We start from the raw sequence: 15,347 nt of genomic DNA, 5'->3' as shown, positions 1-15,347 counted from the left end.
TCGATCCAGATTTGATGCAGGTGTGTCCAAAGTGTGGCCCCGGGTCCGTTTTTAGGCCTCTGAGTGATTTTTGTGGCCCCCGTGTTGCTTTTCTAGAACAGAGAATTGTCTCTCCTGTACTCTTCTGACATTGATCCACTGTTTCCAATGCTTTTGATGTATTTTCTGCATTTTTTTAGAAACCTACAAATAAAAATGACAAGAAATAACTCTTCCATTAAAAACGTCCCATCTTTGCGACGACTGACGGTTTTGGTGGTCCTCTGTAAAAGTTCTGGACGCCTCCGCTCCGGACCCTTCTCTAACTGTTTTATGACTGCTCCTTTCTCGGCAGTCGTTTTAAAATGACGACCGCTTCACGGCGTGGACGTGTGAGCTCCGTGTGATGTCTGAGCGGCTGTGGGAATTGTGACACCTTCCTTTAGTTAAAACACAGGTGAGAGCCGGAAGCTTCCGTATAAAACTCCTCTCTCCACCTGATGAGGTTCAGACTGCAGGGTTGCCTCTCGGGACCTTGGACCTGTTTGTTCTTTGGTTTCATTTAGTAAATGATACCTAAAATCTTGAATTATTTAGCACGTTTAGAAAAATAATTGCATTATTTTTGTCATATGATGGCCTTTTTCGGCAGCTTGATCTTTTTGCTGAGCTGCATCAGCGTCACTGCGACACTTTCTTTTAGGTCTCTTGTGAAGAAGTCAGGAGATGTGTTGGAGTCCTCTGGAGCTGGACCCGATGGACCCCTACAGGGAGTAGTTAAGGTTCTGCAGCTGGACCCCCATGCCCTGGCCCAGTCTGGGTTCCTCAGACGAGGACTGGCCAACAGGAGAGCCCTTACGCGCGTCTCCAGGCTGCCCTTCCCATCGTTCCTGTCTCAGGGCCGTCCGGGCCAGCCCCCAGCTCCCAGAGGTCCTGCAAGTCCACCACTCAGCCTGCGTCCGAGAGGACGTGTGGAGACAGAGCTGAAGAAGATGCAAGGGCGGCAGATGTGGCAGGGCGTCCTTAATAAAGGAGACAAGACATCCCTGCCGGTCAACTTAAAGGACGCTAAACAAACGTGCACAGCAGTGCCGTTCACTCAGGTAGGTTGTTTTATATAATTCCACCTTAAAACACAAGTGTTAGGAATTCTTTGCCCAGCTGACATTCTATAAAAGTGTTTATGTTCTGTAATAATTAGAGATGTGTGTTTGTCCCCCTAACTCACCCCTCCCTCTCCTCCCAGCGTGTGACGGCGGACGGATGCCAAACGGTCACGGTGCGCAACCGGCTGTGCTTCGGTCAGTGCAGCTCCCTCTTCGTCCCGTCGGAGGCGGAGTTTGCTGAGCTGATCCCTGTGGTGGGAGCCTTTCGCCGCCGAGGCCCCTGCTCCCGCTGCGCCCCTTCCAAGTCCCAGACCGTCACCGTGCCTCTGCTGTGCGGAGCCCACGTCCGCCAGAAACGAGTGATGGTGGTGGAGGAGTGCAAGTGTGAGACGGGCCGGGAGGAGAGGAGCATGGAGGCTGCAGCTAGCTCCCACCTGTAGCATCAGCTTTACTTTTCATGAACTTTCTTTATATTATTCCAGTCTGAATGCTTCATTCAGAGTTAAGCACTCCGGTGGTTCATCCCACCATCGATTACTGACAAGAACCCTGCGTTTTGGTTCTGCTTTTTGTGATTTTTAAATGGCTAAAGCTGTAAAAACAGAACTTTTTAAGTAATGTCACCATTAAAACCTCCTTTATCCCCACTTACCTTTTGCCTGGCCTCGCTCATTAGTGTCCCCGCGACGCCGCCGGGTTCACAAACGCCATTTGTGTTGCACAAAGAGAATTAGTTTGGTTTTTTGGGCCGCTTTTTTACACGCCCACTCTCATTTTCAAACATTCAAGCGTTAGCTCCTATGTTTTATTAAAAAGACATGTTCCTCCGACTTTTACCACGCAGCACTTACATGTGAGAGCGCCCAACTGGAGAGCTAACGAGCTATTGAGCGCGGGTACTTAGCGGTGAGCAAACATAATTGTTTCAGCATGGACTCCTGAATTATGTATAGGCGCCACCTATTCTCATGCCCCACGTCTTTTCAGAGTGGTTGTGGGAATTTGAACATCCTTCAACACAGATGCACTTGAGCAAGCATACGCGCGTGTGTGTGTGTGTGTGTGTGTGTGTGTGTGTGTGTGTGTGTGTGTGTGTGTGTGTGTGTGTGTTTCAGTTGAGGCCTGTAAAACCTATTATTCATTTATACCATGGCACCTGGGTCTGGTAAAGTGAACTCATCCCACACATCCCGACATACACTCCCAGAGGAGCATAAAGAAGGAGGCTCTTTACGTTTCCTTGGCATGCTGTCAAAATGGCTGCTTAGACGGCCATTTGCATTCACGTGTGTTTTTTTTAAATTTTTTTTTTTTTAGGTGAAAGCGTTCATCTCACTACAGGGGGCTCGCATTGAGTCCTGTGGATTCCATTAGCATGTGATTAGCATCTCGGGTTGATGGCTATATTTTCCAAGATTGATGGGACAAATATTTGCCCAAGTCTTAACTGGGAAGATTTAGGGGGGCCCCTTTTAATCAGGCACTTGTGGGTTTGGGGCATGAGAGGCCACTCTGTTTTCCTCACACTCATCAACAGAATGCAAAACGCAGTTTCTGGGTAACGCAAGTTTTTATGAGCGATGATGATGTCAGCAAAGGAAGTGTACGTTCTCACAAAGCCCTGGCATTCTCATGTTTACTTTGTAAAAATAATCCATAAAAGGATTTAAAAGAGTGCATTATGGAGGGAGACGAAGAGGACGTGAGTGACTGTTGATTGAACAAACAAGCTGCACTACTTAGCCAGACAGATGTTAACCCCCGTCACGTTGTGGGATCCGGCGGAGCGCTCCTGCGTCGTTAAGGATGGCCTGGTTCCCATGGCGAGGGGGTGGAGGAGGAAGGAGCACAAGAAGAAGGGCCCGGTGCCAAGTTCAGCGCCTCGGGGATCAGATCAGCGTCGCAGGGTGCTAAGTGGCCTAGTTAGCGCTTTAAAACGCACAATGAGCTGCCTGCTCTTTCACTGTGCATGTAAGCCTTTTAACTGTCAGAGCAGCGTGGGACAAGGGCACTCGGGTAATATCGGCTCAGTCGAGCAGTTCTACTTTAAAAATGTTTCATGAGTCCGAGCTGTGTGTTTGTTTGCGTTTAAATCTGTGGTTAAGTTCTCCAAACAGCTCTAAGCTAACGTAGCAGCTGAGCGGCGTGCGGGATGAGATTCCAGATTTGGTCGGTCACTTGGGTCTCCAGTGGAGCAAAACCTTCATGATTCCGTAGACCAGACTGGACCGCAGATCTGGCACCAGCACAGAGGGCTAACAGAGGTGATGGGGGTATGTCAGGATGAAAATTTGCAAGTATCCTGAAAGCCTGTTCAGTTGCAGGCCAGACAGGAAGTTCTCACCTAAATCCCAGCAGTACGGGTGTGCGACTGTAGGTGTCAGGCTCTTGGTGAGAGGTTGTCTGTTCCACGCTCTGCCTCCTCCCTGATGCGGTGGTACGTACTCACTGTGTGCTGTTGGTCTGGACCAGCTGGTCGGAGTTGGCTCTGCTAGAGATGGTGCCCCGGGCTAAGCCTGCCAGCCTCCTGCCATCCTGCCTGGATGCCAGCCCACCTGCCAGGCTGTCTGCTGGGTTCTGGGGAGAACAAAGATAGGTGTAGCCCCATCTACATCAAAGTTTGTCATCAGATAAAATCCTCCCATATTTTCAGGAGTGGCTACCACCAAGCTGCAGACAGAAACACAACTTTTAGAGTAATGTGCATGTGTGTTAATGTGTGTGTGTGTGTGTGTGTGTGTGTGTGTGTGTGTGTGTGTGTGTGTGTGTGTGTGTGTGTGTGTGTGTGTGTGTGTGTGACTTTGACAGATGAGCCATTAGGACAACAGACAAGAGTCCTGCAGGTCTGCATCTGTACCTACCCTGAGCAGATCCACAGATTAATTAGTTAATTAATAAAAAAAAAAACTGAAGACAAATTAGAAGAAATCTCCAGCGCCCCTTGAACGGATGCGTGTCTCCCTTCATGTGAGGGGTTTGGACTGAGATCAGTCTACATTGTGAAATGGAGCTTGAATACATCATGTTTTAAGCTCAGACTAGCCTTTAGCACATACATTCTGATAAGGTATTTACTGTTTTTACACTGAAAAACACTCAAATAATCCAAATAACCCTTTAAATGCTGTATAAGTTTTTCAGATTACTTGCCTCTGAACTACATCATCTGTAAAAATACCCAATTAGTCAGGTGTGTGGAGGACATATTGTGCAAAACTCATAATTTTGTGCATCTACTGCCTCTATAAACATTACAAACTTAAAAAAGGTTTAGGGTTTATGTGCCTGAGAGAAGCTTTTTAAAAAAAATCCCCTTTAGTGACATCACAAAGGGGAAAATTACTAAAGAACCACCTCTAACATGCAAGTGAAAGCTGCCGCTGGAGGAGCACCGGCTCTGTTCTAAGCCTCACCCTGACATCGGAGCTTTTCAGCTTACAGCAGCCTGAGCGGGGGAGGGGTGGGCGTGGCCAGATCCAGCTTGTTTTCTTACAGCGGCTCATTCTGAAATTTTGAAGAACAATACTGCTTAAATTGTGTTATGTGAGAGGGATTAAGTGGAGAACTTCATAAAGACATTTGGTATCGACCATACTCTAAAACTCAAGACACCGTTTTTACAGTCAGAATTCAGCTATTTCTATGGAAGCCCATTCCCGCCACTCAGATAAAAAAAAATTATTATCTCATAATTATGAGATACTAAGTCACAATAATGAGATAGTATCTCATTATTATGAGATAGCTAAGTCATAATTATGAGATAGCTAAGTCATAATTATGAGATAATAATTTTTTTAATCTGAGTGGCGGGAATGGGCTTCCATATATTTTAATTATAGATGTTTCAAAAAGGTTTTTTATTTTCATTAAGATTTCATTTCATTTCATAGGTTTAAAAAGCAAATCAGGATTCATGATAGTGTGCTGTTGACATATGCAGTAAGAAAGTTGCAGGTTCAACACCCAGCTGGAAACCTTCTGTGCAGAGTTTGCATTTTTACAAACCAGAAACTTCACTAACGACGCTAAATTGACCCTGGGTGCGGGTGTTCCTCTCCAAGTGGTTCTGCGATACACCGACAACCCACCCAGTGACCTGAACATGGGACCCAGCTCCCCACAAACCTGAACTGGATCGAGCTCATGCATGTAAATGGATGAATGTGTCCAATCTGCTGAGGAGAAAAGAGCTGAATCCGTGTAAGGACGAGTTTAAACACAGAAAATGAGGAAATGGGATGAACATTTGGCTAAAGATTGTGTTGTTTTGTGCCTTTTTGAAGCAGTTAGATGTAAAAAGCTTTTCTGCACAAGGAGACAGAAAACTGCCTGACCCTGCGGTGCCTGCTCTGATTTTGCATCTTGTTTGTGTTGCGAGCACGGCCATGTTTTTAGTGCTCGTAGCCCAAACATGGCAGCATCAGCGTGGCTGAGTGTTGAGCTATCAGCAGAACCTCTGCTGGGGTGTGATGATAATAACCGTCTCACTGTGGCAGGTGCGGTTCTGCGTGCCATGCAGGTGACGTCTCTCATGCTCACTTAGCTAATGACTCCAATTAAAATAATTAAGAGCTGGCACGGTGGATCCCGCCCATCCCCCCGCCGCAAGCCCACCCATTCCTAGTCCTCTTCAGCAGCACACCCGCTCCCCCTCACGGACGACTCCTCTGTCCTGTACGTGCTGCTGCTCCTGCGCAGGCATCTAAAAGAAACATGAAGGCTAAAATCAGCTAAACGCTCCACTTCAGAAGCACTTAAGAGACTCTCAACCCAACTTACTGTCACAGAAAGTGGGGTGGGGGGGTTGAAGGTCCGGCAGGAGGAAGAGGGGACGCAAGCCAGCTCCTAACGAGGGGAGAGATAATTGTTTTGTTTTGTTAGGGGCCCTTTTTCCGTGTGGAGGGAGCCGAAATGACATACCACACATGGTTTTTGGATGAAGTGGGTAACGGAGGAGGGGGGATGCAGATTTAATGCAGGAGGGGAGAAACTGGAGAGGAGGGGTGTGCAGAGAAAGGCTCCTGAAACATGCAGCCTCACAGAAAAACCGGATCTTCCTTTTTTATTTCATTTTTTTACACTGATAATTCACAAGCTCCCATGAAACTTTGATTATGAGCGTGCACATCGCTTTGTTGTGCTCGCAGGACATCCATAAGATATCAATGTCAGAATGCACGCTCTACAGATTCCAACAGTGGGAAAGAGCGCTCTGAGCCAACTGGGAGACACAAGTTTGGCTACCGGGCCCGGTTAGATTTATCAAAATTTATGAAAAGGCAAACATATGAATCTCTGGTGTCTTGGTGTTCTTTCAGCACTTGGAAAGCCGGACTGACAGACGATGTGCCTGGATTTGTTGCTGGCGTGGCGGCGAGGACACTTTTCCAGCATCACATCACATTTTCTGTGCGATAGAGACTTTGATGTTGATGAGTTTACCTCCCCTCGTGCTCCTGATGTATTCACCCGCTCCTCGGCTGCTCTCTTTATTTAATCAGAACCAAGGTACCAACCCTAACCGTATATCATCCATATTGTCTTTATTTTGGTAAATTTAGAGACACGCTGAAAGCAAAAAAATAAAAATAAACCTCATCACCATCACATTTACAGCTGAGAACCCTTTTTGGTGATCTGGCTACCAAACAGCACCGAGCAGATGATCCTGGTGGACGGTGTTTTCAAGCCAGACCAGTAAATCACCTCCAGGAGTCTGTCACCACTTCCACCACGATAAATGGAATCATTACTCCGTCTCCACCATGCACTACCTGATCTGGAGTCTGTTTTCTGCCCAGACTCATCAGATAAGAGAATTAAAGAATGTGTAACAGACAATCGTTATGGCGCTGGTCTGAAATCATTCCTTATTTTTCCAGCCGTCTTTTCCTCAAACAGTCGTCCCACGAGGAAGAGCATCATCCCGAAGAGGACAGACAAAAACAGGGAAGCGGAGCAGCAGTGTTCAGGAGAGATAGGCCAAGTGAGGAAGAGGGGGAGCGTGTGCATGTTTGTGTGGAGGGGTACAGAGGAGGGGTGCAGGTGGCATGGAGCTGGCGCCGGCCCGGCCCACTGTCCCCTGGCAGTGCCAGGCTCCATCTGTCATCAGCAGGAACATCTGCAGCCCAAGGTGCCCTTGTCACCCAGCGTTAGAGTAACGAGTTTGGCGTTTCCATTAGACCGGGGCTCTCGCCCGCCTGGCCGGCTTTAGCCAAAACCGTGGCATTTTGGGTGTGAGCTCTGCCGGAGAGTGTGTGTGTTTGGTTATCTGAGCTGGGAGGTAGCTGGATGTGTGTGTGTGTGTGTGTGTGTGTGTGTGTGTGTGTGTGTGTGTGTGTGTGTGTGTGTGTGTGTGTGTGTGTGTGTGTGTGTGTGTGTGTGTGTGTGTGTGTGTGTGTGTGTGTGTGTGTGTGTGTGTGTGTGTGTGTGTGTGTGAGCACGGCCAGCCAAAACAACATGGCAGTGCAGAGCTTGACCCAGCTGGGCTGAGCCGGCGTGTCGAGTCATGTCCCCTCCTGATGTGAGCGTGCCCAGTGCGCTCGCTCGCCTGCCAGACCCAATCTCTGCTCCTCTTTCTTTCCCTCTCTCTCATCTCTCTGTTTTCCATCTGTCCACCGCGCTCATATCTGCCCTGTTTTACCTCACCTCTCTGTGCCCCTTGTAGTACCCCCCCCCCCACACACACACACACAAACACACACACACACACACCACCTCATACACAGAGTCCACATTCAGCTTTGAGCACTACTCTCATCTTTATCTTCATCGTCACTAAAAACAGATGGTGCTTCTTCCCCCCCCCCCCCCCCCCCCCCGCGCATTTCAGTCCATCCAGCCGTCATATCCGGCCACTCCACCTGTTTTTCTTGCATTCCGGCCCTGGATAATTCTGAATTTTGAGTCATTTTTATCCTTTTAAAGGACAAAAACAATTTTTTGAGGGGGGTTTGGGGGAAGGGGGGGGGGGGGGGGGGGCGCACTGTGAAATACAAAAATGGTCTTGTGTGTGTGTGTGTGTGTGTGTGTGTGTGTGTGTGTGTGTGTGTGTGTGTGTGTGTGTGTGTGTGTGTGTGTGTGTGTGTGTGTGAAAATTCTGCTGACAGTTAAGCTTTTATTTCTTATTTAAAGGAACCTTTTTTAAATGAAATGATATTTAACTTTGTGATAACTTTCAGGGTCGGGGTCAGGGATGGGGTCAGGGTCGGAGTTGGGGGAAGCCGTTAAGAAAGCAGCTAAAAACAAAGTTGTTTTAACAGGTTTTTAGGTCATTTTGAGGTTTTATTCGTGTTTGTTTACATGTACGCTGCCTGGTCTTAACATTTACGGTTATGTGTGTGTATTGTTTTAATGGATCACGCACTTTGTGAACAGTGCTGCACAAATAAAGATTACTTGCTAAAAATTAAATAAACGCTGTAATTTAGGTTGTTTCAAGATAACGAGCCACTAAGTGTTGGTTAAATATGTTTTCCAGGTTCCCGACTAGGGGAGATCAAAAACGTGAACCAGAAAAAAAAAAGCAGGGCTCAGAAGGTCAAACTGCTGCTGACGTCTCCACCACCTGGTGGCGCTACAGAGCATTAATCAGCGTCTTAATGAAGGAGTTTCAGCTGCAGTCACAAAATATAGAGAAACTCAAGCTCAAAAAGAACAACATTAGAATAATTTTTTGCCATTTCTGCACAAAAAAGCCTAAAAGTCACACGTCTGAATTTTCTGCCACGTTCCTTCGGGAACACTCTTCAGACATTTACTCCAGCCGCTTTCATCGGTCTGACTCGACATCTTAGGTGACATTTTTATTTCTTTCTTGGCCTGTCCTAAAAGTTTTCTTCAGCGTGGAAACGGTGTGAGTGAGGCAGAGAGAAAAGCGACGCTTCAGACTGCTAATCAAGAAGATTTCTCAAATATTTATTTATTTATTTATTTCCTCATCTCTCTCTCTCTCTCTCTCTCTCTCTCTCTCTCTCTCTCTCTCTCTCTCTCTCTCTCTCTCTCTCTCTCGCTCTCTCACCCCCCTCCCCAGGCCCACGGCATTCAAGACGAGCCAAGACGAGCTTGGCATTGTTGAGCACGCCTTAAAAAGAAACACCTGCGAGGTGGAAGACTTAAAAAAACCAGAAGAGAAAAAAATCCTGCTTTTCGCAGCTCTTAAAAATGTTGGCAAATGTTCCATGGGCTTTCTGGGAACAAAACCGTAAAAAGAAAGAGCTTCCATGCAAGTGAAGACAAAAGGGGATGGTTTTCCACAAAGATGGAGGTGTCATTACACTTGAGATGGTTGCCAAATTTGGAGATATCCCCCCACATCACCACCACCCTTTCTTTCCACCCCCGCAACCAATCCCTGTATCTATACCATCTGAGTTTATTATCAGCGCTGGAGCAGGGCTCAGGAAACAAATACTCAGTCATATTTAGCTGTTGAGAGAAAATGTTTACAGCTCCGGCAGGAGATGGGAAAAGCGGGGATGTGCACAGGGACAAAGATGGAGAAAGCTGCGGAAACGGGGTGTTTCGGGGAGTTGAAGGGGGGCTGAAACAGATGGCACTCTTGGCATTCACCTCTCTCTTAAATCTGTGTCTGCTGCTTTTCTCATGTGCACGGGGCTTCAACCCTGTGGTAACCTGTGTCCCGGCCTGACCCCGGACCTTCCTGCTGCATGTAGCAGGTCTGCGGTGCGTGTTTCTGCGTCTGCATGCAGACTCCATGTCCAGAACGTCCTTGCATCGAGGGAGGGTGAGCTGTTTGACTGTGTGGGAGAGAGAGAGCTGATCCTGTGTCAGCAGGAAGCTGCTCTGCATTTATGATTGTTCACAAATACATCATTTATTTTATTTTGCCCAGCTCTCTGATGGACACACTTCCTGTCTTTTGACCCTTTAGAGGTCTAGAAGGTTTTCACTGGGTGGGTGATGGGTCAGATGGGGGCCACTAATACCACTGGGGAGTCTCCTGATAGATTCTGAATTTTTTGTTGAAGTTTAGGCAGCTAGAAGGACAGATCTGAGGGCCTTACTCAGCAGACTGGTTCCTCAACAGGAAGTCTGTCATACTCCTCCTGCTGTGTCATTACCGTTTTCTGATTGAAGGTGCAGCAGCATTAACAAGGGAAGGAAAGAGGCAGCTCATTAAAGTTTCACCTTTCATAAAAACACCCATGACCTTTTGACCTACGAGGAGGTAACAGTCCCTCTGGACCCTCTTTGGTGGCTCCGCCGCTCCTTTAGAGGGTAAGATTAATAACGATGTCCCTCCCGAATGTCCGAGCTCCTCACCCTATCTCTAAGGCTGAGCCTGGCCACCCTACGGAGGAAACTCATTTCGGCCGCTTGTATCCGCGATCTTGTTCTTTCAATCATTACCCAAAGCTCATGACCATAGGTGAGGATTGGGACGTAGATCGACCGGTAAATCGAGAGTCTGGCTTTCTGGCTCAGCTCCCTCTTCACCACGACAGATCGGCTCAGCGTCCGCATCACTGCAGACGCTGAACCAATCTGACTGTCGATCTCCCAATCCCTCCTACCCTCACTCGTGAACAGGACCCCGAGATACCTAAACTCCTCCACTTGAGGTAGGACCTCTCCCCCGACCTGGAGTTGGCAAGCCACCCTTTTCCGGTCGAGAACCATGGTCTCAGATTTGGAGGTGCTGATCCTCATCCCAGCCGCTTCACACTCGGCCGCGAACCTACCCAGCAAGAGCTGAAGGTCAGAGCTTGATGAGGCTTGGAGGATCACATCATCCGCAAAAAGCAGAGACGAGATTCTCCTGCCACCAAACTCGACACACTCCACACCAAGGCTGTGCCTACAAATTCTGTCCATAAAGGGAATGAACAGAACCGGTGACAAAGGGCAGCCCTGGCGGAGTCAAACCCTCACCGGGAACAGGTCCAACTTACTACTGGCTATGCGGACCAAACTCACGCTCCTCTGGTAAAGGGACTGAATGGCCCTTAGCAGAAAGCCACCCACCCCATACTCCTGGAGCATCCCCCACAGGGTGCCCCTGGAGACAGGGTCATAAGCCTTCTCCAAATCCACAAAACACATGTGGATTGGTTGGGCAAACTCCCATGCCCCCTCCATCACCCTTGCAAGGGTATAGAGCTGGTCCACAGTTCCACGGCCAGGACGAAAACCACATTGCTCCTCCTCAATCTGAGATTCAACTATCGATCGGACCCTCCTCTCCAGTACCTTGGAGTAGACCTTTCCAGGGAGGCTGAGGAGTGTGATCCCCCTGTAGTTGGAACACACCCTCAGGTCACCCTTCTTAAAGATGGGGACCACCACCCCGGTCTGCCACTCCACAGGAACTGGCCCCGGGGACCACGCAATGTTGCAGAGACGTGTCAACCATGACAGCCCTACAGCATCCATAGCCTTGAGATACCCAGGACGAACCTCATCCACCCCCAGGGCTCCGCCGCTGTGTAGTTGTTTGACTATCTCAGCAACTTCTGCCCCCGAGATTGGACAGTCCATCCCCAGGTCTCCCGGCTCTGGTTCCTCCTCGGAATGCGCATAGGTGGGATTGAGGAGCTCCTCAAAGTATTCCTTCCACCGTCCGACTATAGCCTCAGTTGACGTCAGCAGCTCCCCATCCCCACTGTAAACAGCATGAGCGAGTTGCTGCCTTCCTCTCCTGAGGCGCCAGACAGTTTGCCAGAACCTCTTTGGAGCTGATCGATAGTCTTTCTCCATGGCCTCACCAAACTTCTCCCATGCCAGAGATTTTGCCTCGGCAATTTCCACTGCTGCACCCCGCTTGGCTATCCGGTACCTGTCTGCTGCCTCCGGAAACCCACAGACCAGCCACACCCGGTAGGCCTCCTTCTTCAGCCTGACGGCTCCCCGAACCTCTGGCGTCCACCAGCGGGTACGGGGGTTGCCACCACGACTGGCACCGGCCACCTTGCGACCACAGCTAGCAACAGCCGCCTCGACAATCGCAGAGTGGAACAAGGCCCACTCGGAGTCAATGTCCCCCACTGCTCTCGGGACGTGGTCAAAGCTCTGCCGGAGGTGGGAGTTGAAGACCGTCTTAACAGGTTCTTCTGCCAGGCGTTCCCAGCAGACCCTCACTATGCGTTTGGGTCTGCCAGGTCTACGCGGAATCTTCCCCTGCCATCTGATCCAACTCACCACCAGGTGGTGATCAGTTGACAGCTCCGCTCCTCTCTTCACTCGAGTGTCCAAAACATACGGCCGCAGGTCAGATGATATGACTACAAAGTCTATCATCGACCTGCGACCTAGGCTGCTCTGGTACCAAGTGTACCGATGGGCATCCTTATGTTCGAACATGGTGTTCGTTATGGCCAAACTGTGGCTTGCACAGAAGTCCAATAACGAAACACCACTCGAGTTCAGATCAGGCGGGCCGTTCCTCCCAATCACACCCCTCCAGGTCAAGCTGTCATTGCTCACGTGAGCATTGATGTCCTCCAGCAGGGCAAGGGAGTCCCCTGATGGAGCACTATCTAGCACTCGTCCTAGGGACACCAAAGCTGGTCCAGTCTTCCACGGCCAGGACGAAAACCACATTGCTCCTCCTGAATCTGAGGGTCAACAATCCGACAGACCCTCCTCTCCAGAACCCCTGAATTGACCTTACCAGGAAGGCTCAGGAGTGTGATCCCCCGTAGTTGGAACACACCCTGCGGTCCCCCTTTTTAAATTTGGGGACCACCACCCCGGTCTGCCAGTCCTGTGGGACTGCCCCTGATGTCCACGCGATATTGCAGAGCCGCGTCAGCAACCACAGCCCCACAACATCCAGAGCCTTAAGGAACTCCGGGCGGATCTCATCTACCCCTGGAGCCTTGCCACAGAGGAGCTTTTTAACCACCTCAGTGACCTCAGCACCAAAGATTTAAGAGGCCAACCCAAAGTCCCCAGACTCTGCTTCCTCACTGGAAGACGTGTCGGTGGGATTGAGGAGGTCTTCGAAGTATTCTGCCCACCGATCCACAACGTCCTGAGTAGAGGTCAGCAGCACACCGTCCCCACCATACATAGTGTTGGTAACGCACTGCTTTCCACCCCTGAGGCACCTGATGGTGGACCAGAATTTCCTCGAAGCCGTACAGAAGTCTTGCTCCATGGTCTCACCGAACTCCTCCCATACCCGGGTTTTTACCTTGGCGACCACCCGAGCCACGTTCCGCTTGGACTGCCGGTACCCGTCAGCTGCCTCTGAAGTCCCACAGGTCAAAAAGACCTGATAGGACTGGCAAAGAAGTCCACTAACAAAACACCACTCGAATTCAGATCAGGCGGGCCGTTCCTCCCAACCACACCACTCCAGGTCTCACTGTCATTGCCCACGTGAGCATTAAAGTCCCCCAGCAGAATGAGGGAGTCACCGGAAGGAGCGCTTTTCAGCACCCCCTCCAAGGTCTCCAAAAAGGGTGGGTAATCTGAACTGTAGTTTGGTGCATAAGCACAGACCACAGTCAGAACCCATTCCCCCACACGTAGGCGAAGGGAGGCTACCCTCTCATTCACTGGAGTAAACCCCAACGTATACAGGCACCAAGATGGGGGGCAACTAGTATGCCCACCCCTGCTTGGCGCCTCTCAGTGGGGGCAACTCCAGAGTGGTAGAAAGTCCAACCCCTCTCAAGGAGACTGGTTTCAAAGCCAGAGCCATGCGTTGAGGTGAGTCCGACTATATCTAGTCAGAACCTCTCAACCTCACACACCAACTCAGGCTCCTTCCCCACCAGAGAGGTGACATTCCATGTGCCAAGAGCCAGCTTCTGTAGCCGAGGATCAGACCGCCAAGGTCCCCGCCCTCAACTACCACCCGTCACACACTGCACCCGACCCCTTTCGCCCCTCCCACGAGTGGTGAGCCCATGGGAAGGGGGACCCACGTTTCCTCTTTGGGCTGTGCCCGGCCGGGCTGCTCTTTGTCTGATCCCTCACCTAGGACCTGTTTGCCATGGGTGACCCTACCAGAGGCAGAAAGCCTCAGACACCTTAGCTCCTAGGATCATTGAGACACTCAAACCCCTCCACCACGGTAAGGTGGCAGCCCAGGGACACTCAAACATTTCATCTGCAAATGTTATTTCTGTGTTACCTCAAATTACACATTTCATGATTATTCTCTGCTTCTGCAGTGTCTACAAATAACCTCAGAATTTAGTGTAAATAACTAAAACCTTATTTTATTGCAATATTTTAGTGCTGTGGTCTTCTAGAAATGTAATACATTTTTATGTGATAGAGTAGTTTTTGTTTTGTTTTTTACTTTAAGTAAAATATTTAAAAGTTCTCTAATTCTCACCCATATAAACAGTCCTGTGTCACACCTTTTCTTCTGTCGATCACTTCTAAGCACATGGGTCTGCCCCATTTAAACTTGTTTTATTGTCTCAGCTCAATTATTTAGCCTAAAGGAGGTTTTTTAATGCGTGCTTGAAGTTTTTTGGGTGTAACAAGATTCATTTTGGAGGGTTTTTTTTGACTCACACACAGACTCAGCAGCTATCTCACGGTGAGTCAACCCTCCGTGTGCCCACTCCAATACCTCACTGAAGAACTTCTCTCACGTGTCCGGAGCCTCGTTGGTGTGAGCTCATTTGCATAATCTCCCATTTAAAAAGGGATGTGCTGGAAGGCTGGGGGGGGGGATGCCAGGGACCGGGGTGGGTACAAAGTCCTCATTGTGCAGGCCCAGGATGGAGAAAATGCCCTGTAGGAGCTGGTGTGTGTGTGTATGTGTGTGTGTGTATGTGTGTGTGTGTGTATGTGTGTGTTTGTGTGTGTGTGTGTGTGTGTGTGTGTGTGTGTGTGTGTGTGTGTGTGTGTGTGTGTGTGTGTGTGTGTGCGTGTGTGTGTGTGTGTGTGTGTGTGTGTGTGTGTGTGTGTGTGTGTGTGTGTGTGTGTGTGTGTGTTTGAAGCAGATTAAGTTAAAGAAACTTTATTAAAACAGACGAGACAGCAATATCAGTCCATTATGTCCTAATTGTTTCCCTTTTATTAACTTGGCTTGTTACCAGACGTGCCATTTTCTCTGTTGCTGTCAAACACACACACACACACACACACACACAAACACACACACACACACACACAAAAACACACACACACTCGCACGCACAAACACACTTACTCCCCCTCACTTTCTCCGACACTCAGCAATAACAACTCTTAGCAGCGGCAGCATGATTGGATTACTTCTCTTCATTGTGCCAAATATTAATCTACCCAAGATGCAGCAGGCTGATAGGA

The 15,347-nt window shown here is 49.2% G+C and overlaps 1 protein-coding gene across 1 annotated transcript; it reads left to right on the top strand.

The window, feature by feature from the left end:
• The first annotated feature begins 513 nt into the window (after positions 1-513).
• dand5 (DAN domain family, member 5) lies at positions 514-3,694 on the top strand. Its single transcript, XM_015954579.3, has 2 exons — positions 514-1,082; positions 1,226-3,694. Exons 1-2 carry the CDS (start codon positions 612-614, stop codon positions 1,523-1,525), a joined length of 771 nt encoding a protein of 256 aa, XP_015810065.3. The 5' UTR covers positions 514-611; the 3' UTR covers positions 1,526-3,694.
• The last annotated feature ends 11,653 nt before the right edge of the window (positions 3,695-15,347 follow it).

Source organism: Nothobranchius furzeri, chromosome 7 (assembly GCF_043380555.1).
Source record: "Nothobranchius furzeri strain GRZ-AD chromosome 7, NfurGRZ-RIMD1, whole genome shotgun sequence".
NCBI lineage: Eukaryota > Metazoa > Chordata > Actinopteri > Cyprinodontiformes > Nothobranchiidae > Nothobranchius > Nothobranchius furzeri.
The sequence above is the reverse complement of the archived record's forward strand: the minus strand, read 5'-3'. Positions and strand labels throughout refer to the sequence as shown.

What these genes read in the sequence shown, in the direction of transcription:
- dand5 (XM_015954579.3), top strand. Translation starts at nt 612, where the DNA reads ATGATGGCCTTTTTCGGCAGCTTGATCTTTTTGCTGAGCTGCATCAGC. An exon ending in CAGCAGTGCCGTTCACTCAG is followed by an intron (nt 1,083 to 1,225) that starts GTAGGTTGTTTT and finishes CTCTCCTCCCAG; the next exon opens with CGTGTGACGGCGGACGGATG.